General features: G+C 46.4%; 1 protein-coding gene and 1 pseudogene across 1 annotated transcript; both read left to right on the top strand.

Moving 5' to 3' along the window:
• The first annotated feature begins 1198 nt into the window (after positions 1 to 1198).
• On the top strand, positions 1199 to 20254 carry LOC142427992 (butyrophilin subfamily 2 member A2-like). The gene is made up of 8 exons (XM_075533124.1): positions 1199 to 1384; positions 1867 to 1996; positions 4350 to 4697; positions 13875 to 14156; positions 16313 to 16495; positions 16863 to 16887; positions 16984 to 17009; positions 18462 to 20254. Exons 2-8 carry the CDS (start codon positions 1912 to 1914, stop codon positions 19082 to 19084), a joined length of 1572 nt encoding a protein of 523 aa, XP_075389239.1. The 5' UTR covers positions 1199 to 1384; positions 1867 to 1911; the 3' UTR covers positions 19085 to 20254.
• Positions 6089 to 6953, top strand: LOC142429888 (kallikrein-10 pseudogene; annotated as a pseudogene).
• Positions 20255 to 25126: the final 4872 nt, after the last annotated feature.

The raw sequence follows: 25126 nt of genomic DNA, 5'->3' as shown, positions 1-25126 counted from the left end.
GCACAACCCCTTTCTGTGACGTTTGTACTCACCTGTAATTAGGGGGCTTGCATGTCCCCAGAGAATATAAAAAGCCTGGGCTAGCATTAAATCTCTCTCTCCCTCCACGTGGACCATCAAGCGGGGCTGAGGTGAGCATGCTACATGAATGATGTCTGACTCCATTTATTTCAATACTTCTCTTCTATCTCTCATGCTCGCTATAGCTTTACTATGATCTTTGCTTATTATCGCTGTACAATTGTGCCTACCAGACCCGTAATGATGTGTTAAGGGCTGGCTTCCCTTGACAGGTAACTTCATGTGTGTCAGAATAGAACTGTGCCCAGAAAGATTATCCCGAATGGATCTTTTCAATTCTCTTTATTAATTACTTTGCTTTAACAATTTCACTGACATACAATTCACACATCATGCATCTCGACAGTTCAATCACATTCATAGGAGTTGTACCGCCACCACTGCCATCAATCCCAGGCCATTTCTTCTTCCTCGGACTCCTCCATGTCGCCCCTGCCAGCCTCCCCGGCCAGGTTTCTTCGGATCTGTTGACCCAGTTGTGGTCTCTCTAGAGTGACCTAATCTGGGTTTCACATACAGAAATGCAGAGCAACCAGGACAGGAAACAAACAGCCCAACAACAATGATACCATGGAACAAAGAAAAACCTCAATTGATGACAAAGCAGAAAATATTAAAAACCGGAACAATTCTACAGTAGGTCCAGAGGGAGATCACTGACCAGACGTCACATTTGGACCGAGCTACAATAGCAGGAATACACCCAGGAGTGTACTCTCACTGGTAGGAAGGCTTTCCCCATCTCCAGTCCAACAGTTAATCTTTAAAATTCATTTTATGCGGGGCTCTTACAACTCTTATCACAATCCACACATGCATCCATTGTGTCAAGCACATTTGTCCATTTGTTGTCACCATCATTCTCAAAACATTTGCTTTCTACTTGAGCCCTTGGTACCAGATGACAGTTAATTTTTTTGGAACAGAGCGCCAACCCTTTCTTCCAAGACACCTGGAGATGGATGTAAACCTCTCTAGAGTTAACAGTCTCTATCCTACCTAGTAACTGGTGATGTAACTTAGGCTCCAGTATACAATTGGTCAACTCACCCACAGCCGGCCAATCCTGGCCTCCAAAGTACTCATCGGAACTCTAGGGACTTTGTGGTCGCAGAGAGGACCTGCGCTGCTGCCCCACTGCCGCTCATGGGAAGCGAACTAAAGTTTTCTCTTTGTTTTCGGGACCATTTGCTCTTTTAGCTGTGACTGGGCCCATGGGCGGGCTGCAGGGAAAAGGGACGACCGGAAACTCATCCACTGAGGGGAAGAGGAGAAAAGAAAACGCAGGAATCCATTCTAGAAGGTAGGGGAGGGGAGGGGGCGGTAAGTGGGCAGAGGCCGGGTCGTAATCCTATGCTGGAAAGACAGCCCCTCGGAGAGAGGAGCCCTGCACTGGGGAGGTGCAGCCACCCCCGCTTTTCCTCGGTCACCAGGCGGGCTGTAGGGGAGGCGGAGGCAGAGGAGGGGGAAGGGAGAAGGTGGAAGACTATCAAGTGTCTGCTGCAGAAACTCCACTCTGGCCCGAGCAGTGAGCCAGGAAGGGCGGAACATTGCCAGCTCGATGGGATCTGGAGGTCTTTGGGTTAGGAATGTACTGTGCACAGCGTGAATCAGTTAGTTACCTCAATCAATTGGATCCCTGATCCAGGGGGGCAACGGAGCTGCCCAAGACAGAAGTTGGGCCGTCGATGATACGAACCTGGCATGCAGGGCACTGTGACCTACGTCCGCGCCAGCGCGTGGTGCCAAGTCCCCTTGGCTGATTTCTCCCCTCCGCGCCCCTAGGCTTTCGGTCCCGGTCCATCCAGGGTGACTCCTGCTTTGGAGCCGATGGAGCCAGCTGCCTCCTTGCACTTCTTCCCGCCAGACTCCCTCCTCTTCGGCTCGCTCCTCAGCCTGTTTGCACTGGTCTCAGGTAGGTCAGTGTCCCAGGAAAGAAATCCAATACTCCAGTCTTCAGCGAGGAAGAGCGAGGGGGGGCGCACGTTTATAATCATCTTTTCTTCCCTCACAGTCTGGCCAAGGTCAATAGGAATACAAATTACCCCCTTACACCGAAAGTAGAAAGGCCTAGGAGACCTTTCGTAAACCGAAACAACATAAAGTGAAGCAGCAATTGCATGCATGTATATGCGTCCCCAGACCAAAAAATAACCAGCCCTGTCAGAAACAAGCAATATATAAACCCTAAAACAAGGGGGAACCTATTTCAAGGATCTGCATGTGACCTCCTCCCTGGGGGACAAACAACAGAAAAGTGGGGGGAGGGAGACGTGGAACAGAGCAAGATAAGACAAAATAATAATTTATAAATTATCAGGGCTCATGAGGGAGCAGGGAGTGAGGAGGGAGGGGAAAAATGAGGAGCTGATTCCAGGGGCTTAGGTGGAGAGCAAATGTTTTGAGAATGATGAGGGCAACGAATGTACAAATGTGCTTGACACAGTGGATGGATGTATGGATTGTGATGGGAGGTGTATGAGTCCCTAATAAAATGATTTTTAAAAATAAAACCTGAAACAACAGTAATATACCGTGTTAACAGACAGGGTTCAAAGCTTTAACGGCTTGCTCCTGAGATGCTGAGTGGGGGCACTGTTGGGAAGGAGCGTGGGTCCTCCACCCTCACTGCTCCAGGTGCAAAAGGCTACTTTCAACTTTCATTTTTTTCCCCAATAAAAACAAAAAATCCACTTTGTATTTTTCTGGAGAAGAGATAGTCATGTAGGTCTTCTGTAAAAGCGAACTTTGCGCAAACCACATACACACGGTGTAGCTTTCGAGCGGGAGTCCCTGGGCAGTGCACACAGTTAACTTGCTCAGCCGCTGACCAGAAGATTTGAGATTCAGGACCGCTGAGAGGTGCCCATGAAGAAGACCAGGTGACTTATGTGTGAAAAACCAGCCATCGAAAGCCCTTTGGGGCACAGTTCTCTGACACAGGAGAGGCCCCAGTGAGGGGAGCAGTCTCCCCAGTAAATGGTCAATTGGGACCATCAAAAATGTAAAAACAGATTAAACAAAATTTATTTGATTTAACCCAAAATACCCAAACAATGATCATTTAATTAATATTTAAATTACTACTGAGATAATGTATTGCATATAATTATAATATATGATTATATGTAGGGTGAGCGGTTCCCTACATTCGAACGGGTCATCAAGAGTGACTTAGCGATCATGGAAAATGATAGAGACAGACAGCGGGACACAGGGGCTCTTTGTCCCTATGTCAGAACCAAGAGCGTGAATGTATTTTCCAGTGGGTATATATAATGGGGCTTACAGATCTTTCAAAAGACATACATGTCATACAGAGAACATATTACGTGGTCAGTGGATAATATCATAAGTGGGTAACATAATAAACCAGCACTGAGATGAGTCATCATCCTGACCTAGTACTAGTTGACATGGAAGGAGTAATTGCTGATCAGTCACAGCAAGAGATGTCAAAAGAGAGTTTGCTGCATTTTATGGTGGGTTGGGCTATAGAACCTGATTGCTCTATCAACAGATAACCTTCAGGCACAGGGAACAGCCAGACACAAGAAGGATTCATCCTTTATGAAAGTTCCTTTATTGGGGCGGTGTTATTAGAGGGACTGTGTTCAGTCATGAGAATCTGTATTACGACTTATTTATATCTCACAGCCATGAGAGTCTTCCCTCCTTGGAGTTGGCTTTCCACTCTTAATTAGGAAGCAGAGAGGATTTAACCGCATTTCATTCTCATCCAGTCCCTCCGTTTAATATATATAAAATCTCACCAGTAATTTATCATATATAATAGTACACTAGTCTTCAAAACCACTTATAGCACCTTTTTTGAAAGCTTGGGCTTATACTACATTCCAGGCACAGTACTAGACTGGGGAATAGAGAAACAACCCGTTGTGAGCACAAGGTTAATAGGGAGCTTCAGGGGGAGGGAGGGAAAAGAGAGGAGCTGATACCAAGGGCTCAAATAGATAGAAAATGTTTAGAAAATGATGATGGCAACACATGTACAAATATGCTTGATACAATCGATGTATGGAATGATTTTTTTTAAATGGGGGGTCTCAGTGTGTGCTCCTCCATGCTTCATTCACAAAGCACTCACAGTGTCTGTATCATACACTTCCCAAGAATGGTGCCAGTACTCAGGCCCCTAGAGTCCCCAGCCCAGGAACTCCCTGTGTTAAGAATCTGTCCCCAGAACATCCACTTCCTTTCCTGCCTTCGATAGTTGATGCTGAATCTGCTGCGTCTCTGTTGAACAGCCCAGTTTACTGTCGTGGGACCTGCTGATCCAATCCTGGTTATGGTGGGAGAAAACACCACATTACACTGCCACCTGTCACCAGAGAAAAATGCCAAGGACATGGAGGTGCGCTGGTTCCGGTCTCAGTTCTCCCCGGCCGTGCTCCTGTATAAGGGTGGGCGAGAAAAAACCGAAGAGCAAATGGCAGCGTACCAGGGAAGAACAACATTCGTGAGTGGGGAACTCGGCCAGGGGAGAGTGGCGCTGATCATTCACAATGTCACAGCCCACGAAAATGGCATCTACCACTGTTACTTCCAAGAAGGCAGGTCCTACGATCAGGCCTTCATGCGTCTGATGGTGGCAGGTATGTCACTTCGTTTTGATCGGTAGCTTTTTCTCAGTGTGATTCTTGGGGAAATTTTTCTGTCCTAAATTGGTCCCACTACAGTTGAGTGGATACTCACTCAGAATCCCTTGAAGCTAGGATGACTTCTTTGTGCCAAGGGCCAAATGAGTGGGTTTGTTCTGCTAGGTTGTGGGTGTCATTTCTTCACCCACCCTGTGCCTCCTAAGGGTAATCAGTGACATCTTAGTGTCGATCAGATGTTTTTGAGTGGGAAATGCAGTACATAGTCAGAAAAAAAAATCATAAAACATTAATTACATTCTGAATCATGATGTCGTTCAACCCATATAATCACCATTCACCTCAACAAACGGAACGCTGCCTTGCCCCACTGAGAAGTCCCTCAAACAAAACGGGACAAACTCATGCCATTCTAATCGAATTGATGGCGGGGTTCATCAGGACCCCAAAGGACAGGATAGAGCTGCTCTGTGACGTTCTGAAACTGTGACTCTTGAAGTAGAGTGCCCATCTTTCTCTCATGGAGCACCTTCTGGTTTGGAACGGCTCACCTTGTGGGTCCCAGCCCACTGTGTAACCACTACACCACCAGGGTTCCTGGGTGGGGAAAATGGTCACATGCTCAACTACCACCCAAAAGATTGGTGGTTCAAACCCATCCACAGGCTCCTTGGGAGACAAGGCTGGAAATCTGCTTCCCAAAGACCCCAGTTTAGGAAACCCTATGGAGCAATTGCACTGCGCCACACGGGGCCCATGAGTCAGTATTAAGCCAACAGCAATAATAATAAGCCATCGCTGTCCACCATAGCAGAGGGAACAAGGACCTAGGATATCACACATGGGCTCTTAACGTTTCTGCCTGAGAAGTGATACACATGATTTCTGCTCAAATTTCATTGGCTAAAACAGGTTTCATGGTAAAACCTAACTGTCCAGAATAGTGGAAATACAATCGTACCATATGCCCAAATGAATTTCTGGTAGGTATTATTAAATAGTACCTTTCCTTTTTTAAAAACTCATTTGTATGTATCCTTTTAAAAGGAGCCCTGCTTCAATATTGCAAAAATAAAATAATTAAAGGAGCGCCGGTGGCATAGTGGTTACATGTTGGCCTGCTAACTGCAAGGACAGCAGTTCTAAACCACTAGCTGCTCCTTGGGAGAAAGATGGGGCTTTCCACTCCTGTAAACAGTTACAGTCTCAGAAACTCAAAGGGGGCAGTTCTACCCTGTGCTACAGGGTCACTGTGAGTTGGCATCGATTCAGTGTCAGTGACTTTCTGAGATACTTTAAAAAGTAGTGGCAGAGAATCTGGTGGTGACCCACACGGCAGGGCTGAGGAACCTTAAGGCCTCCTCCCTCCCCATCTGTGACTCCCAGCTATGGGGGTCTCTCTGCTCCCCAGAAACCACACTGACGTGGACCCCGAGCCCTTCAGCGCCCCATGCAATTGCACCTCGCTGGCCTGGCAAGTATCCCTCTTCACTGGCCTCTCCTTCCACTGCGTGGCAGTCCTGGTGGACAAGAATTGGGTGCTCACAGCCACACTCCACCAGAGCAACAACTGGCCACTGTGAGATAGTATTGAAGATGGCCGCCAGCTGCTCCTTCAAGGCGAGCAACGACACAAGACCATTCGCTCCAGCATCTACCCAATACCAGCAGGGCTCAGCCCCCATGGTTCCCAGTCGCACTGAGGTGCATGTCCTCATGCTGCTGAAGCTGGCCAGGTCTGCTGTGCTGGGGCTGGGGTCCCGACCCTGCAGCTGCCCTACCAATGTGTCCAGCCTGGAGAACAGGGCTGGGGTGCCGGCTGGGGTATCTCGGTCAACCGTAGAGTGAAGTACAAGGGCTTGAACTGCTCAAGGGTCAGTGTCCTGAGCCGTAAGGAACGTGATGCTTTCTGCCCCAGTGTGGCCACCCACAACATATGCCAGAGGGACTCCGGTGCCCCTTTGGTTTGTGGTAAGACCCTGCAGGCTATCTTTCATGGGGTACTTACCCCTGTGGCTCCACCCAGCACCCAGTTGTCTTCCCCCAGATCTGAAAATACTCCTCCAGGGTAGAGAAAACCCTGAGATCTAACTGATTAAGTCCCCCATTGCCTCTTCCTCCTCAATGGCTGCCCTTCCACATCGATGAACATCTCTCTTGTTCCCTCCTTCCTGCTCCCCGCCCCCTGCTTCTCTGACCACACCAGGCAGAAAAGTCGTGGTAACATTTTGTTCTGAGCAGGGAGGAAGCTGGTTACCCAGTCTCTCAGAAACGTTGCCAACGCTGAGTGGGCATGTGGACTGACCCAACTTGATTTCTTCTATTACTCCCTGCTGTGCGGCTTTGAGCCAGTCAGAATGCCCTTTCGGAGCCACAGTTTCCTCGCCTGGAAAATGGGTACGATGAAATGCCTACCTCAGTGTTGTGAGGATCCCCCTGGGGGACAGAAGGGGTATGAGAAGCATTATGGAACTGACCATGTGCTAATAAAATTTTTTTTTTTAAGTGTGTGTTCCCCCAGGGATTACTTTCAGCCAAACCATCCCACCAACCCACTGAGTACATTCCTAATCATTGAGACCCTCTCCAAAGAATAAAGTAATAAACACACACACACACACACACACACACACACACACACTAGCATGGCCCACGTCACAAGCAGAAGCAGTCATGGTGAGACTAATATTAATTGTTACTCATTACTACATCTCTGACAGGAGCCCTGGGATCATACTGGTTACTCACTTGGCTGCTAACCACAAGGTCTACAGTTCGAAATCTCCAGAGACTTTCTACTCCCATAAAGAATACAGACTGGGAAACCCACAGGGGCAGTTCTACCCTGCCCTCCAGACTCGAGGGGAGTGCATTTTCTTTGGATATCTCCTCTGAATCATGCAAAAGGTTAACATGTTCAGAGGCTAACTGAAAGTCAGAGGTATAAATTACCCAGTGAAGGCAGGAGAAAGGCCTGGCAATTTTACTTCAGAAAAGCCCTCTGAACCCCCTGTTTTTCTGGGACCTTTTATTTTATTTTATTTTTTGGGGGGGGACCTTTTATTTTTAAGGCACCCTCATGAGATGAGCGCGCGTGTACTACTGAGATAATTGACGTACAGCCTATCACTGAGATCCATGTTTTAGCATGCTAGTTTGGAATAAATTCGTGCATGTGTGCAGGGGAACACACATGCACACACACACACACACACACACACACACACACACCCTCAGTAGCAATACTTTTTGACTTACCCTTGCATATCAGTCCTCATGGAGTTCACATTCTAGAGGGAGCAGGAGGCAATAAATGAAATCGTCAAGTCATATGTGACCTTCTAGAAGCAGATTGCCAGCCTTTTCTTCCATGAGGCCACTGGGTAGGTTCACAGTGCCAGCTGTTAGGTTAGTAGATGAGGCGAATCACTTGTGCCACCCAGGGATCTGGCAATCTGCTTCCATGAAGATTACAGCCACAAACCAAGGACTATGAAACTGGTGGCAAGTACTTTAAGGGAAAATAAAACCAGAACCATATCAGAGAGAGAAACAGGCGTAGAAGGCTGGGGGCACAGGGACTCTGTAGATTATGAATAGGTGACTGAGATTATGAATGGGTGACAGCTTCTCTGGAAAGATGGCCCCTGAGTGAAGGCCAGAAAGAAGGGAGGGAGTGAGCCATGCTCCTTCGGGTCTTACCAAGGGGATTAATTAAACTTTTTGCACAGTTTTGGCACATGGGTTAACCAGAGGAAGACAAACATTTTATGATCCAAACTCTAACACGTTTTAAAAGAAAAATAGTGCATTGTGAATTGGGCAAAGATGACCAGTTTTCCATCCGAAGATTCATTCACGTCTTGTTTCATTGACTGCAATTCCCACAGGGTACTATGACTCATCCCACTTCCTCTCCGTGTTTCCTTCTTTCCTGCTTCTTCTGAACATTGTCCTTGGGTAAACACTTGGCTTTTTAATCTCCAATGGTTGATTAGTGTAAGATGTGCATCGCTCCTGAGTGGTATTGCTCCCTTGATGGATGTGTCTATTGTTGGGCTGAAAATCGAGCCATGGGGTTCAGTACATTTCCAGACCTGAAGGGTGACAAAAAGCCACAGTTGGTAGGTTCTACCAGTTATCCTACCAGTAAGCCTGGTCTCTTTAATGATTTTGCAAACTCTACACGTTTGAGAATGAAAAGAAATGCCATCAATGATTGCATGAGGACCACTGAAATCAGTCAGCTGTCTGGCAGACCATAATGTGCAGGCATCATCTCTCCAAGCTTCACTGTCATCTAGTTGATTCCAACTCATAGTGACCCTTTAGGCGATTCCAAATCATGACGACCCCATAGGGCGGGATAGAACTACCCAGTGGGTTTCTGGGACTATAACTCTTTTTTTTTTTTTCTTCTTTTACATTTTATTAGGGACTCATACAACTCTTACCACAATCCATACATATACATACATCAATTGTATAAAGCATATCCATACATTCCCTGCCCCAATCATTCTCAAGGCATTTGCTCTCCACTTAAGCCCCTTGCATCAGGTCCTCTTTTTTTTCCCCTCCTCCCTCCCCCTTCCCCCCTCCCTCATATGCCCTTGGTAATTTATACATCGTTGTTTTGTCATATCTTGCCCTATCTGGAGTCTCCCTTCCCACCTTCTCTGCTGTCCCTCTCCCAGGGAAGAGGTCACATGTGGATCCTTGTAATCAGTTCCCCCTTTCCAACCCACTCACCCTCCACTCTCCCAGCATCGTCCCTCACACCCTTGGTCCTATAACTCTTGACAGTAGTAGAAAGGGTCATCTTTCTCCCAAGGTGGTTTTGAACTGGTGACCTTGTGGTTAGTAGCTCAATGCATTCCCCACTATGTCACTAGAACTCCTCTCTGGCGCAATTTCTAGATAAATAAGAATCTCACCATTTTTCTCTTTCTGGAAATACTAATTGTAGTGAGAATGACTGCCATGTAAAGAGATGACTTAATGCATGATTAAGTCAAGAGGCAAAATTAAAATAAGCCACTGAGAAGATAAGGAAGACTTTGGCAAGGCATCAGAATAGAGGCGACCTTTAAGCTAGACTTCCTAAGAGTTTATTAATAACAACTTTTGGGTATGTCTCATTCTTTGAGTCAGTGAATTGTACATTAAACTATTTGAAGACTAGAAAGGCCTTTAGGATGCATAAAAATTAAAAACAATAGCATGACCTGCCTAAAAAACAACACAAAAAACTACCAATGAGTCGATTCTAAACCGTTGCTGTCAAGGAGTAGCAACTCAGAGTGGTCCTGAGTCCTACCCAGTCCTCTGCCATCCTCACTGTGGGGAAGTGAGCCCATTGTTGCGGGTCTTCCTCTGTATCGCTGCTCTGCTGCTTCACCAAGCATGATGTCCTTCTCCAGAAACTAGTCTCTCTTGATAACAGGTCCAAAGTCTGTGAGACAAAGTCTTGCTACCCTTGCTGTGAAAGAGCATTCTGGCTGTTCTTCTTCCAGGTTTGTTCGTTCCTCTGGCAGTCCATGGCATTTCAATCTTCTTCTCCAGCACCATGATTCAAATGCACCGATTCTTCATTAGTCTTCCTTAGTCAATGTCCAACTTTCACATGCATATGAGGTGACTGAAAATACCATGGCTGAGTCAGATGCACATTAGTCCTAAAAGTGGTAGTCTTGCTCTTCAATAAAGAGGTCTTAGGCAGCGAGTTTACCATTGCAGCACATCATTCGATCTTTTGTCTGCTGCTTCTAGGAGCATTGATTATGGATGCAAGCAGGAAGAAATCCTTGACAACGTCAATCTTTTCTTCATTTATCGTGATCTAGTTGTGCAGTTTTACTTTCTTTACATTGATTTGTAACCCATACCGAAGGCTGCGGTCCTTGACCTTCATCAACAAAAGCTTCAAGTGCTCCTTTCAGCAAGCAAGGTTGCGTCATTTTCTTATCTCAGGTTGTCCTCCAATCCTGATACCACTTTCTCCTCCAGCTAGTCCAGCTTCTCCTATTATTTGCGCAGCATGCAGATTGATAAAGGATGGTGAGGGAATATAACACTGACGCACACCTTTCCTGATTTCAAACCATGCAGTGTTCTGTTCGAAGGACCGCCTCTCCCTTGGTCCACGCACAGGTTCTATGTGTGCATAGTGAGGTGCTCTAGAATTCCTTCTCTCACATGTTCCACAGTTCAATACCTTTGCATATGTTTACACAAGGAAACATCTCCCCGGCAGTCTCTGCTTTCAGCCAAGATCCATCTGACGTCAGCAATTACATCCCTCAGTCCATCTCTTCCAGATCTGGCTTGAATTTTTGGTAGCTCCCTATTGATGCACCACTGCAACCATTGTTGAATGATCTTCAGCAAAATTTTACTCGCATGTGATATGGATGAGATTTTCAATCATTTCGAACTCACAGCAGTCATTTAACAGGGTTTCCGAGCCTGTACATTTTACAGAAAGCAGGGAACATCCTCTTTTTCCATCAGAGCAGCTGGGGGGTTGAATTACCAAAATTAACATTATCTAACACTTTTGATTTGGGGTGGGCCTCAAGTCCTTAATGATAGGAACCCCATATTTGTTATTCAGAAGGGCAGCCTGTAGCTGATTCATACAGTGTCTGGAAAAAAGGGTGTCGTGTGCCCCCTGCTCTGTTCACAGCAGACCAGTGCTGAGTTGTGACCCTCTATTCGTTCCCTGCTAGCAATGACCCTGGCCTGTCTCACTCTGAACTGGGTTGTTGTTGGAATTCGGTTTTGTATATTAACGATTGATTGATTGGTTGATTCAATATCTTTGTTCCTAAGTCTGCTGTTTTCTGCTTGTACTTTTTGAATACCACTAGAATATTTTGTAGATACTTTAAAAAAAATGTTGGTTTGAGTTTTTTTCCATTTCAAGTTTTCTGAGTGAGCTTCTCAATGTACAACGAGCTTCTAACTGCCCCTCCTCCCCCGTTCTTTTGGCAAAAATAAATGGGGCAGCAGCCGTAGCTTTAAATGACTGCTTTAATTTCTTGCCTTTCGTTTAATTTGTTGGAGCGGCTTAAAAAAAATAAAACTTGCACCCTTCAAAGGAAGTGTGGGTGAGCCCTGGCCACCTGGCTGAACAGGCAGCTCTCTTCCACCACCTTGCTTCTGCATCCCTCACTCCCAGTGTTGGTTTTCTCCTAGTTATTTATTTTTAATAAGCAGATAAACAGACATATGGAATTTTCCAAATAGTGTATCTTCTCATCAAAAAACAAAAGTGCCTATAGTTTTTGCAGTTTCTTCAGCTTTTCTCTGGTGAAATGGTGTAGGCAGGTATGACCATGGAATTTGGTCCCTAGAGAGTCTTCAGATGACGGTGATTTCTTTCAGTCAACCTAAATTTTTTTTAAGTTTCATGTACATTTTACAAATGAAAATGTACTTCAAAAGGCCTTTTTTTTGTGAGTGAGTGAGACAGTGAGAGAGTGAGTGAGTGAGACAGTGAGAGAGAGAGTGAGTGAGTGAGAGAGTGAGTGAGACAGTGAGAAAGTGAGTGAGTGAGACAGTGAGTGAGTGAGTGAGTGAGTGAGTGAGTGAGTGAGACAGTGAGAGAGTGAGTGAGTGAGTGAGTGAGTGAGTGAGTGAGTCCAAAAGGCCTTTATAAGAGCTCTTAAAAAAAGAATTTCTTTTTAACTTCAATGTAAGGTTATGTCAGATCGATATCAGAAGACAGACTATTTTTGATATATTGCTATCTATAGATATCAGATATCTGATATCTATAGATATCAGAGGATAAGATGACTTTTTGATATATTGATATCAGAAGACTAAGATGACTACTTTTCTTGTTTGGAACAACTTAGCTACGCTGTTTCCTCTCTTCAAGGACAATCTGAGGGACTCTTGCCACCTGGACAATGGGCAGTGTCTACATAGACAAGGTCCATTATCTTGGGTGCTTATGCGTAAACAATCCATTGGTGCTTTATTTACCTGGGAGCTGCAATACAAGTGACACCTTAAGCATTAGGTTTTGCATGTCATTTATATTGAAGACTCTGAAAGACAATCGAGTTGAGAAGAATCTGGATTCTTGAGACTTGCAATGACGCTTTTGTGATGACAGACCCATGTGATATTAATGTTGTAAACACCCCGAGTGTGCCCATAACTTTTTAATGGGTGGGTCTTGTTGACGGGCTATAAGAAAACCATCTCATGGATGGAGCCCCTCTGTGAGAGAATCATCTCTGACGTGAGGCAATGGTTGCCTTTGCAGCTCCAAAGCTCAATCTGTGATTCCTGCCCATAGCGACCCTATCGGACTGGAAACCCATGGGTTTCCAAAACTAAATGTTCACAAGGGTAGAAAGCCTGATCTCTCTCCCGCAGAGTGGATGATAAAAAGAACAGCTTCTGTGAGTCAAAAAGTTTCTATGAGTCTGTCAGCTGGGCAGAGTTCTGTCCATCCGCATTCTGACACTCAACAGCTCCAGGAAGTCAAGGCCATGGCCAAATTGTCCCGGGAGCAAACATGGATCCTAGCCCGCCTGTTTCAGGCCGGAGTGGACAGGCTGGTGTTGAGGAAATGGAATTAAAGTTTTTGGCTAAAGCAATCAACGAGTACTTATTAGGAGGCACATCGATGCTTGATATTAGACTAAAGCCTGTGGGTCTAAGAAAAGTGTGCGATATAATCGCTTCCCCTCAGGAGAAGAAAGCCCCGCCTGACTCCACGAAAACCCGCAGTACAGATTCACCCTGAGCTTCGGAGCGCTTTCTGGACTGTAGTCTTTCTGGAAGCAGAGCGCCAGGCCTTTCTTTCATGGAGCTGCTGGGTGGGTTCAAGCCCCTTGCACCACCCAGGGACCATTTCCCCCTGAAAGACCTCACTGTTGGTTTGGCAAATTGATCTGCTGCTATTTCTGACTTCAAGGTTCTTTCTTCCTTCGCTCCTTCCTCGCTTCCTTCCTTCCTGTCCCCTCCCTCTCCTCCTCCTCCTCTTGAGCACCGGAGAGACCGCAAGGTTATGTGGAACGTTCACATTTGGTTTCACCGATCAATGCCCACTTGCTCTTTTCTTCTTGCCCTTGATGCTCGTCGGTAAGAGCTTGTTGGTTGGCTGGCTGAGACCTCATTGACCTCTCAGCTGAGCCGTCTCTCTCTCCCCAGGCCTGGGCTCTATGCCCATCATTGAAATGAAGGGCTATGAGGACGGCAGCGTCCTGCTTGAATGCACCTCTGCGGGGTGGTTCCCGCAGCCGTACGCGGTGTGGAGGGACCCAGTGGGTGAGGTCATGCCCACGCTGGAGGAGGCTTACACTGTTGAAGACGACGGCCTCTTCACAGTCACCACCTCCCTGCTGGTCCGGAACTGCTCTGGGAGAAACGTGTCATGTTCTGTCACCAACGCCTTACTGGGCCAGGAGAAGGAAACCGTGATGTTCATTCCAGGTTAGTTCCCTACCCTCCGGAGACTCATCTTGCGGAGCAAGCTTCTTCAGTAAGCAGACCAGACCCCTGAGTGGGGATGGAGGCGCGGAAGTTGGGGGTGCAGCTGAGCGGATGGCTCACCCCTTGCCACAAAAGGGAAAATGAATTTTCTCGCCCACAACCCACAAGGGTAAATCCAATCATTTAGAAACTGTAATGGTCTTTGTCCTGCCCTACTCTCCTGATGCTAAGAACCCTCATAAGCAGTGGAGAGTAGCTTGAGTAGGTGGTTATCAACAAGAGCCTTTGATCTTGAGTGTGCCTGCTGAAGCACCCCCTTCCCGCCCATGGGACACCCCAAGGGCCAGAGCTAGGACAGTTCCCTATCAGAAATTCCATCCACAAATACTTCTTCATCTATGTGTCTTACGTTTAAGGGACTGTTCTAGAAAATAAGGCCAATCAGGGAACCAAATACGCAAGGCTTCCTATCCAATTGTGAAATAATTATGGTAAGTAAAATGGTGACTATATTAGATGGTGATGGATATTGCAGAAAGAAATAAAGCCGAGGAGGTGGTAGGGAGTGTCAAGTACATTAGGGCATGGTTGTTAAAATAAGAGGACAAGAGAAAACTTCCTTAATATGATGATATCTGAGCAAAGATCAGACTGCAGTAAGCCAAGTGGATATTTCAGGAGCCAGCAACCTAGGTCGAGGGAACGGCGAATGTTAGGGTCTGAGGCAGGAATATGCCTGGCAGCTGCAGGGAGCTCCAAGAGGCTGAGCTAACTTGAGTCAAGTAAGTGGAAGGTGAATTTTAATAGATGGGTTCAGAGAGGCGAAGGGACTAGATCATATGGTGTGTTGGCCACCACCCGCCAATTTGTAATTCTGTAATGGCTTGCATCTTGCTGAAAAGCTCTAAGCTAGACCGCCAGCAGGGTCACGCCTGCTGGACAAGTTTCAGCAGAGCTCTCAGGCTAAGAAAGGAGCTGGAGGTACAGGGAATCCAGGGTGGATGACACCTTCAGGACCAGGGGTGTGAGGGGCGATGCTGGGAGAGTGGAGGGTGAGTGGGTTGGAAAGGGGGAACTGATTACAAGGATCTACATGTGACCTCCTCCCTGGGTACGGACAACAGAGAAGGGGGTGAAAGGAGACGCCAGATAGGGAAAGATATGACAAAATAATAATCTATAAATTATCAAGGGCTCATGAGGGAGGGGGGAGCGGGGAGGGAGGGGGAAAAAGAAAAAGAGGACCTGATGCAAAGGGCTTAAGTGGAGAGCAAATGCTTTGAAAATGATTAGGGCAAAGAATGTACAGATGTGCTTTATACAATTGATGTATATATATGTATGGATTGTGATAAAAGTTGTATGAGCCCCTAATAAAATGTTTTTTTTAAAAAAAGAAAGCTTAGGAAGAGAAGGCCGATGATCCACTTCTGAAAATTGACCAGTGAAACGATAACGGATCACGCATGATGCCCGAAGATGATCCTCCCCACATTTAAAGCATTTCAAATACACAGTGGTTGCAACAATGGACTGAGCACGCCAATGATCATCTAGGTGGGGCAAGCTGGCCATTCTCTGGTTCAGTGGGTCACCAGAACGCAGAGCTGACGCAGTGGCCACCAGACAACAGCCACAACCGATCACAAGCAGGCCTTCGCTCTTGCTCTGAGGGAAGGGGGGTTATCGGAGGTTTTGAGCAAGGGAGTTACATGAACTCACGTAGGGGGCTCAGAGAGCTCATGGAAAAAATGGAACTCAAACATAATGCAATTGTGCCATAAACTCTTTGAAGTCCCCTCTTAGACTGCTGAGCATAACCACATAGGCAGGATGGGGGCATTGCGCAGTTGAGGCAAGAAGTGATAGCAGCGTGTGCCGGGGTCATGGCCGTGGGGACTCAGCCTGGCTGGTGAGCTTTATTCACCGCGGCCTTTCCCAGGAGCGAATGAGTAGTTCAGCTTTCCTACCTCCTGAGTGCTTGTGGAGTTAGCCAGCACAAAACAAGGGTCTTTATTTGTCTAGGGAGGTGCTGATAGAGCGAGGACTTGAAGAAACTCATCGGATGTGCCCCTGACAGGCCCTCCTGGGTGAGCCCTGGGCGAGCCCTGGGCCTCCTGGTTTCCACTGATGGAGCTTTACTGGCTATCTTTCAGCACCCATAACCCCCAGCACTTCTCCCTGGATGGTGGGCTTGGCTGCCGCCCTGCCTACCCTGATCCTTCTCATCCTCATCTCCGGGGTCACCTGCCTCATCTGTCTCATGAAGAAACTCCATGGCAAAAAAGAGGTTCTATCACTAGGAAAAGAAGATGAGCAGGAAGACACAGAGATTATGGGTAAGGAATCGGGAAAGAAGGAGTGGAGAAAAATGAAATACAAATCACCCAAGAGGCAAAAGAGAAGGAGGAGGACGCACTGTCATATCCGGGCTGCACCTCTGACAGGGAGAGGCAGGGGGAGCAGAGAGAGAAGAGGCCACGCTGCACTCATTACTTGGCTGAGCAAAAACAAGTGCAGAAACGTACAGATGGTATCGAGCCACTCGATCATTTCTGGTTTCTTTGAGAATGGAGTGGTCATGGGGAAGGGGGTGGGGTGGGGGATGGGTCATCGAAAGGGCCGGGCGTCCACTGTGTAAAGTGAACCCCAAATCTCCTGGTTCTTCTACTGAAGACATTATGGTTTCGTTTCTTTCTTTTTCAGAGCAACTTCAGGAAGAGCTACGTAAGTTGAGCATTTCCTGAGCTGCACTGTGCACACCCTGCGCTCGGCTTGGTTAGGCGTTAGCTCAGAACACTCACCTCTGTGTCTGTCCCCTTTCAAGATGGAGAAGAGCCCTCCTACATGCTGGTGAGCGCCTCTGACATTCCCTCGTTTCCTGAGAGTTCTCCCCACTAACCAGCCAATGAGATACATCAGAGGAGATGATCAAGGGGGCTGGTTGGGAGGCAGCAGGGGGTCAACACTGAGTCCTGGTTCTTGTGTCAGGGCATGCCAGGAGCTCTTAAACTGCTCTGCCAGGCCGTTTCTTTCATAGAATTACTTAATCCACAGCCATCAGAGGTCCCCCATTCGGAGCTCACTCTCCACAAGTTCTGGGGCAGTCACTGTTGCCCTTTGGCTCTGGGACTCATTTGAAAAATAGGAGTGGTTCAGCTGGTTAGAATCTGAATGGTAGTGCAGGCTGGGCCAGAAGAGCCACAACAGGGAAAGGAATAAACGTCCCGTGGCCTCTTAAGGGTGTGCAAAGCCGAGGCCGGAATGCCACCTTGTCTAAGAGAACTCTGATAGTCCGTGCTTACAGAGGGAGGGAAAGGGCGTTCAGCCAGGAGAGAGCAGAGAGGGAAGCCATTGTAACTCAGCTCCGTTGCTACCTGTGAGTGAGCATGTTGCATGTTTGCATTTTCATCTTGGCTCATGGAGCACCAAAGAAGCCAAGCTTCACCAGACACGTGGCTTTTGCAAATCTCAAAACTGTTGTGATCAGACATAACGACTTGGGGAGGGAAGAAGCAAAATCATTATAAAACAATCGAAATTTAGTTCCAGTAGGTCATAGTTAATGTTGGTGGACATGACCCCAGAGAAACTTAGGAATCTGAAGTGTTTTCTCGTGTTAAGGAGTCACATGCTGCCAAAGCCAAATTACATGGGAATGTCCACACACCTAGCCCTTCACTCCCTTACATGTACAAAGGGGCTTCCAAAAGGTCATGGGGAAATGGGATAGAAAGGAAATGAAATTGTTCCATGAATTTTTTGAAGCTTGCTCACACATATCCCTTTTGCCACACAGACTTTTCAGACACCAAGGTGGCATCGGAGGGACATTTATGCTCCTCCATGACATTTTCAAGGGTGCCTATGTCAATCATATATACATCTGTCACCTGCTTAAGCAGTGAGGGACACAGGGAGCCAATGAAGGGAATTCTTTATCTGTGAACCGGGGTGGCTTTATTGAAAGAAAAAACAACAACTTATAATGAGAAGTTCCCCTACCCCACCCCCCATACACAATGGAATCCTAGTGGCATACATAGTGGTTACACGTTGGGTTGAGATCCTCATAGTTGGGAGTTCGAAACCACCAGCAGCTCCTTGGGAAAAAGATGGGGTTTTTTACTCCTGTAAACAGTTACAGTCTCAGAAACCCCCAGGGGGGCCACTAGGAGTCAGCATTGACTCAATGGCAGCGAGAGCAAGGATCTCCACTAACTTTCTGAGGTCCCTCTGGGGACTTGGAGTCATGTAGTCTGCCGGAATCCTGCACCCCCAAACTAACCAATACCTCTTCTGCAGCCGATGTGGTCCTGGATCCTGACACCGCCCACCCTGAGCTCTTCCTGTCCCAGGACCGGCGGAGCGTGATCCGGGGCCCCTCTCGGCAGTGTGTTCCTGACAACCCGAAGAGATTTGACTGTCAGCCTTGTGTCCTGGGCCGGGAAAGCTTCCACACAGGGAAGCACTCCTGGGAGGTGGAGATGGAAAATGTGATGGTGTGGGCTGTGGGGGTTTGCAGAGACAGCGTGGAAAGGAAAGGGGAGGCCCTGTTGGCTCCTCAGCACGGCTTCTGGGCCCTGGAGCTATTTGGAAACCAGTACCGGGCTCTGTCCTCCCCTGAGACCATCATCCCCCTGAGAGAGCGCCTTCAGCGAGTGGGCATTTTCTTGGACTACGAAGCCGGAGACGTTTCCTTCTACAACATGAGGGACAGGTCACACATCTACACGTATCCCCAGGCAACCTTTTCTGGGCCCCTGAAGCCCTTTTTCAGACTGGGTTCTGATGACAGTCCCCTTGTCATCTGCCCGGCATTCACAGGGGCTCAAGGGGTCACCGTGCCTGAGGGTGGCCTGGTCCTGCACAGGGCAGGGGCTCACCGCCGCCACCAGGACATCTTCCTTGGTCTCAGAGCCTTGTAGACCTTCCTGATCCTTCTCTGTCATTACCACCCCTGGTTTCCTCTATCGCATATGAAACAATCTCTTTCACTTGCCCTTTGAAACTCACTGAAGGCTCGCTCGCTCTCTCTCTCTCTCTCTCACCATTAATTGCTCTAGTAGATTCATTTCCTGGTAAAGCTAATGCTTCCACAGCGTTTCTAGCAGACGAGGGAGGTGTCTACGGTGACAAACTAAAAACCTACTGCTCTAACCTCCGAATGACATGTTCAACCCAACCACTTGAGTTGGTGCCAAATGCCATAGGCTTCGGATGGAGGAACAGAAATCCCCACGGTATAGGAGGGGGAGAAGAACCTACAGGGACTTTTGAGGGGAGGGAGAACCCCAGAGAGAGGACCGTCATACTGGGAAGTGGGGCCAGAGTGCTGGGACAAAGCCAAGGTTATAAGGTGATTAGAACCCCACCATGACACTTAGCGTTCCCTGGAGCTGATAGCCCATTCCCCCCCACCCACGGGATTTCCAGGCCATAGGATAAAACTCTGCAGGCCTGGAACCTGGAAAAAGAAAGGAGGAGGTGGACACAACTGGCTCTGACCTCATAACCACAGATAAGTAAATGAGTCTCAGTCTTAGAATGTGGCGTAAGCCTTAGAATGAACGTCTGAGCTGAGTAGGTGAGTGTGGAATCACATTGATCCTAGGGTTCAAGTTCAGTAGAGACAGCAAGAGTAGCGGTTTGGGTCTTAGGGTGTGCTTACACACTTTCTATCTGTCTGTCTGTCTGTGTGTTTGTCTGTCTATCTGTCTGACTGTGTGTTTGTCTGTCTGTCTGTCTCTCTATTTATTTATTTGAGGGCCCCGAGGAGATTTTGCTTTTTGGGGTTTTATCTGTCAATATTGACTTTACATTAGAGATTTTAAAAAATATTTTATTGGGGACACGTACAACGCTTATCACAGTCCATCCATCCTTCCATTGTGTCAAGCACATTTGTACATGTGTTGCCATCATCATTCTCAAAACATTTGCTTTCTACTTGAGCCCTTGGAGCAGCTCCTCATTTTTCCTCTCCTGCCCCATTCCCCCCTTACATTAGAGATTGAAACAGGAAATTCTTAATATATTTGTTAACTTATATTGAAATATTAACAAACCATGTTTCCGGGTTAATATAAACACTGTGTTTTAGCAACTATTTCATTGTTTCCAAATCAAAATAAAATTTGGTAAGAAATGTGCCATCACTTTTATTTTAAAAACGTTTGGACAAATCTGGCAACTGTAGCTTGAGAGACTGTTGACTGGGTTCTCATATCTGCTTTTGCAGTCAGCTTTTTGTGGTATCACAAGTTACTCGGGCTCTAGGAAACGATTGTGCCCTGCTGAGAGAATGAGGATGAAAATGATAACTAACGTCTTAGTGTTATTATGAGATAGTTTTGACCCTTGGGCCACATTAATGCATCAAAAATTCCTAGGAGCCCCAGACCATTTTTTGAGAATCAGAATAGAGGATCTTGCCATTAAGTCAGCCGTCCAAATCATTGGTTTAAATGTGAAATTGGTTTAAGATAGTTCAGTGATTCAAGTTTAGAATTGGGCTGGTTGAAAAAAGTCTAAAAATATAGCTGCAGGTCCAAGTGGATATGAAGATAGGTGATTTGTTAAGAAAGCAGACTATAGGATGCTTATGAGAACCATGAGTCAGGGCTTGATCTCAGGGAAGCTAGGGCTGCCACAGGCCTTGTTGTTTCTGTTTTTGTTATTATTACTGGTTCATCTTTGAGCAAAAAGTACCAGAGGGTCAAGAAATAGGTCCTGCTAACAGCAATCAAGACCCCAATGGGTTGACTTTCCTTTCTGTAAACTAAAGACTTGCCATCCAGTAGATTCCAAGTCATAGCAGTCCTCTCGGAGTTTCCAAGGTTGTCAGTCTACAAGGGAGCAGACAGTCTCATGTCTCCCCCAGAGATGCTGGTGGGTTTGAACTGAAATCAACGCTTGCTCAACCGTGCCGCTGGGGCTTCTGCCACGCTTCATAGAGAGTCCTTGATTACAAGCCTATGTAGGACACAAGCAGGGCAAAGACAAGTCATCTGAAGGAGGGCAGCCACCGCAGAAATATTCAAAGGGTTTATACCTGTGGCTAATTAGAGATGATAGAAAACACAGGCATCACCATAAAACAGAACCGTGACCGGGCAGAGCAACACATCAGTGTTGCAGGCTGGACTATAGACGCGGAGAAAAGACCCTGATGGGGATATGTATGCAAGTGAAGATTTAAAAGGTTTGCAGAATTGGTTCTGGGGTCCTTCAACCACCTGGGTACTTGATGGTCCAAGTCTGACTCATGACCATGTAGTCTTGAGTCATATTTGTCTTCACCCCAAATTGTAGAGGACACACATCTGTCAATCACAAAGGGCAAGTGCCCCAAGAGCAAGCCTGGCCCTCACTGGGCTCTCCAGGAGACTCATCATCTACTTTGAAGCTCCCTCTGCTGATGGCAAAGCTGCTCCATTACTGGTGAATGGTCAGAAAACTCACATGGAGGCTGAATTCAAAATGACTCAGAGTTGGCAACATGGACTTATGGGATGCTCGCCTATTGGACACAAATGCTGACGACTAAAAGGGTGTATATATTGCTAGGTATGTGGGAACTGGGATCTGTAACTCTGAAAGCAATGGGGACTGGACTGACGGGGCATAACATGTCCTTCTCGCGATTCAACATATAGTCATCTGCTCTGTGTCACGATTCCTGGTAGACTTGTGACTGTATGTTTTGGGGGGTTGTTTTTGTGTGTGTTTATCTATGCAAGATATACAGGATAGGCGATCTTACAGGGACAGTGACTGGACCACGGTTCCTGGGGGTCATGGGGCGGGAGGAGAAGGGGAGGTGAGCGGGAAGCCAGCAATGAGGGGTACAGGGGAATAATAAATGCTCTAAAATTGATGGCAAAGAGGGTATAGCGTTTTCTCATCAAGTTTGATCAATGGAATTGTATCAGAGGAATTACTGAGAGGTGAACGATGAGTAAACATAATAGTGGGGTAGGAGGAAAAGAAATAAAATATATGTGTGTATTTGTTTATATATGTATGTACATGAAAATGCAACAAGGAAGCAGATAGACTTTGGGCCTCTACTTAAAGCTTACCTCAATCAAAGGATGACTGTTCTAATAATGTGGCATTGTGTGATATTCACTGCCTGACATGATCGCTGAAGGCAAAATGGGTGCATAAAAAGCTGAAGGCAAAATGGGTGCATAAAAAGCTGATGATCGGGGAGGAGACCAGCCAGTCAGGGTGCGATGTAGCAACGATGAAAAATACAACTTTCCTCTAGTTCCTAAATGCTTCCTCCTCCACCACTATCATGATCCTAATTCTATCTTACAAATATGGCTAGACCAGAGGATGTACACTGGTACACATAGGAACTGGAAACACAGGGAATCCAGGGCGGATGATCCCTTCAGGACCAGTGGTGTGAGCAGCAATACTGGGAGGGGGGAGGGAGGGTGGGCTGGAAAGGGGGAACCAATTACAAGGATTTACATGTGACCTCCTCCCTGGGGGATGGACAACAGAAAAGTGGGTGAAGGGAGACATCGGACAGGGCAAAATTTGACAAAATAATAATTTATAAATTATCAAGGGTTCATGAGGGAAAGGGGAGTGGAGAGGGAGGGGGAAAATGAGGACCTGATGGCAGGGGCTTAGGTGGAGAGCAAATGTTTTGAGAATGATGAAGGCAATGAATGTACAAATGTGCTTTACACAATGGATGGATGTATGGATTCTGATAAGAGTTGTAGAAGCCCCGAATAAAACAATTAAAAATTAAAAAGCTCATGGTGCCAGCTGTTAAAAGATATAGCATCTGGGGTCTTAAAAGGCTTGTTGTTAAACAAGGGGCCATCTAACAGGGAAGCAACAAACCCCACGTGGAAGAAGCATGCCAACCTGTGTGATCATGAGGTGTCGGGAAGTTCAAAAACAAACAACCAAATCAATGTGCAACGTTGGGTATGTAGTGAAGACCCACCTGCAAGATAATTGGGCGGACCCTCTCAGAAGGGCCATATAGAATGGATGATAAATCCAGGGTATGGAATGGCATTGGTGAACCACATAACTATCCTCCAGTCCTATAAGATTTCCTCCTCTAATTACTAAGGTCTTTATGTGTTATAGCTCATTAATCATGTTAGATTTGCCCGTGTTCACTTGTATATTTAAGATCACTCGGTACACGGTAGTCAAGATAGATGATCCCCAGAGATAGTGACAGTAGTAATGGTTCCCTGAGGGCATGGGAAGTGGGGCGGGAGGAGAAAGGGGAGTTGATACCATTGATGACTATATAACCCCAGCCAATGGGATTGAAGAAGAGAACTGTATGTGAATGGATATATTGGAATTAGTAAGATATGTTAATGAAAATATATGTCTACGTATATAATTGGGACTCCACGGTCAACCACACTCTTCCACAAGTTCCTATACTAACAGAAAAGCATAAAAGTAGTATAAGACATGACTTCTCCACTTCTTCCAGTCTTTCATTTATATATCTATTAATTTATTCTCTCAACAAATATAGCACCAGAAATGTGTCGCCCATATACAGAAGTTCCAGTAGACAAGAGAGACACTGCCTTCTTGGTATCTATTTTATAATTCGGTCTAAATAAAGAACGAACATAATTGTAGAATGTGTTTGGTGCCATTAAGGAAAATGTTATGAAGAGAAAGAGTGTGAGGTGGGGGCTATGTAAAATGGCAGCGTCACTTGGAAGAGGTGACACTTAATGAAACTCAAGGGCTAAGGGCGGTCTAGCTCTCCGAGAGCTGGCGGAAGAGGTGCTGACCAGCAGGAACAGGGAGCATATGAGCCCCAAAGCATGAACTGACTAGTGGAAGAAATGCAAAGAGGCTGACAGATTTCCAACAGAAACATGGAAGAAGGGATGAGCAGGTGAACGAGACATCTCCGCTTGTAAGGAACATTCTGGCATCTTAGAAGAAAGCATTTCTTCCACGACAGATTTGTTTGGTGTTTCGGCAGTTTCCATCTTCTTTGCCAACGCCATGCTTCAACTGCAGGAATTCTTCTGTGCTTCTCCTTATTCATTGTCTAATCTTCACACACATATTTTAAAAAATCACATGGGATTGAGAACACCATAGCTTGGGGCAGGTACACCTTAGTCCTCGACGTGACATCTTTTCAATGATGCCTTGTTACACCCTTCGCAGAGGCCTTCTGCAGAAGATTCACCCAATGCAATGCATCATTTGGTCTCTTGACTGCTGCTTCCATGAATAATGGATTCAAGCAAAATGAAATCCTTGACAACTTCATTTTTCCTCCTTTTATCATGGAGTTGTCTACTGGTCCAATTCTGAGGATTTTTGTTTTCTTTACATTGAATTGCAATCCGCACGGAAGGGGGCAATCTTTGATTTTCAGCAGCCAGTGCTTCAAATCCTCCTCGCTTTCCGCAAGCAAAATTTGTCACCTGCATATTGTAGGTTGTTAATAAGCCTCCCTCTAAGCCTGCTACCATGCTCTTCTTCATCTAACCCAGCCTCTCAGATAATTCATTCAATATCTAGGCTGAATATACATGGCGAAAGGAAACAGCAATGATACAAACACTTCCTGATTTTCAATCACTCAATTCCCTGGCTCTGTTCATATGATTGCTTCTTGGTCCATGTACAGGTTCAACATGAGCGCAATGAAATATTTGGAGTTTTCATTCTCAATGTTCACCATAGTTGGTTATGATCCACACAACTGAATGCCTTTGCATAGTCAATAAAACACAAGTCATTTCTGGTGGTCTTTGCTTTCAGCCTAGATCCTTCTGACATCAGCCACAATAGTCACTGTATCACACACGTCCTCTCCGGAATCTGGCTTGAATTTTGGGCAGCTCCCTGTCAATGTACTGCTGCAGTCGTTGTTAGGTTATCATAAGAAAAATTTTACTTGCAAGTCATAGTGCTCCATAAGTTCTCATTCTGCTAAG

This window comes from Tenrec ecaudatus, chromosome 1 (genome assembly GCF_050624435.1).
Source record: "Tenrec ecaudatus isolate mTenEca1 chromosome 1, mTenEca1.hap1, whole genome shotgun sequence".
NCBI lineage: Eukaryota > Metazoa > Chordata > Mammalia > Afrosoricida > Tenrecidae > Tenrec > Tenrec ecaudatus.
This window is presented reverse-complemented; position numbering and strand designations above follow the sequence as displayed.

Coding starts and splice junctions, on each gene's coding strand:
- LOC142427992 (XM_075533124.1), top strand. CDS start 1,912: ATGGAGCCAGCTGCCTCCTTGCACTTCTTCCCGCCAGACTCCCTCCTC. Junction 16,888..16,983: donor CTTCAGGAAGAGCTACGTAA/GTTGAGCATTTC, acceptor TCCCCTTTCAAG/ATGGAGAAGAGCCCTCCTAC. Junction 17,010..18,461: donor AAGAGCCCTCCTACATGCTG/GTGAGCGCCTCT, acceptor CCTCTTCTGCAG/CCGATGTGGTCCTGGATCCT.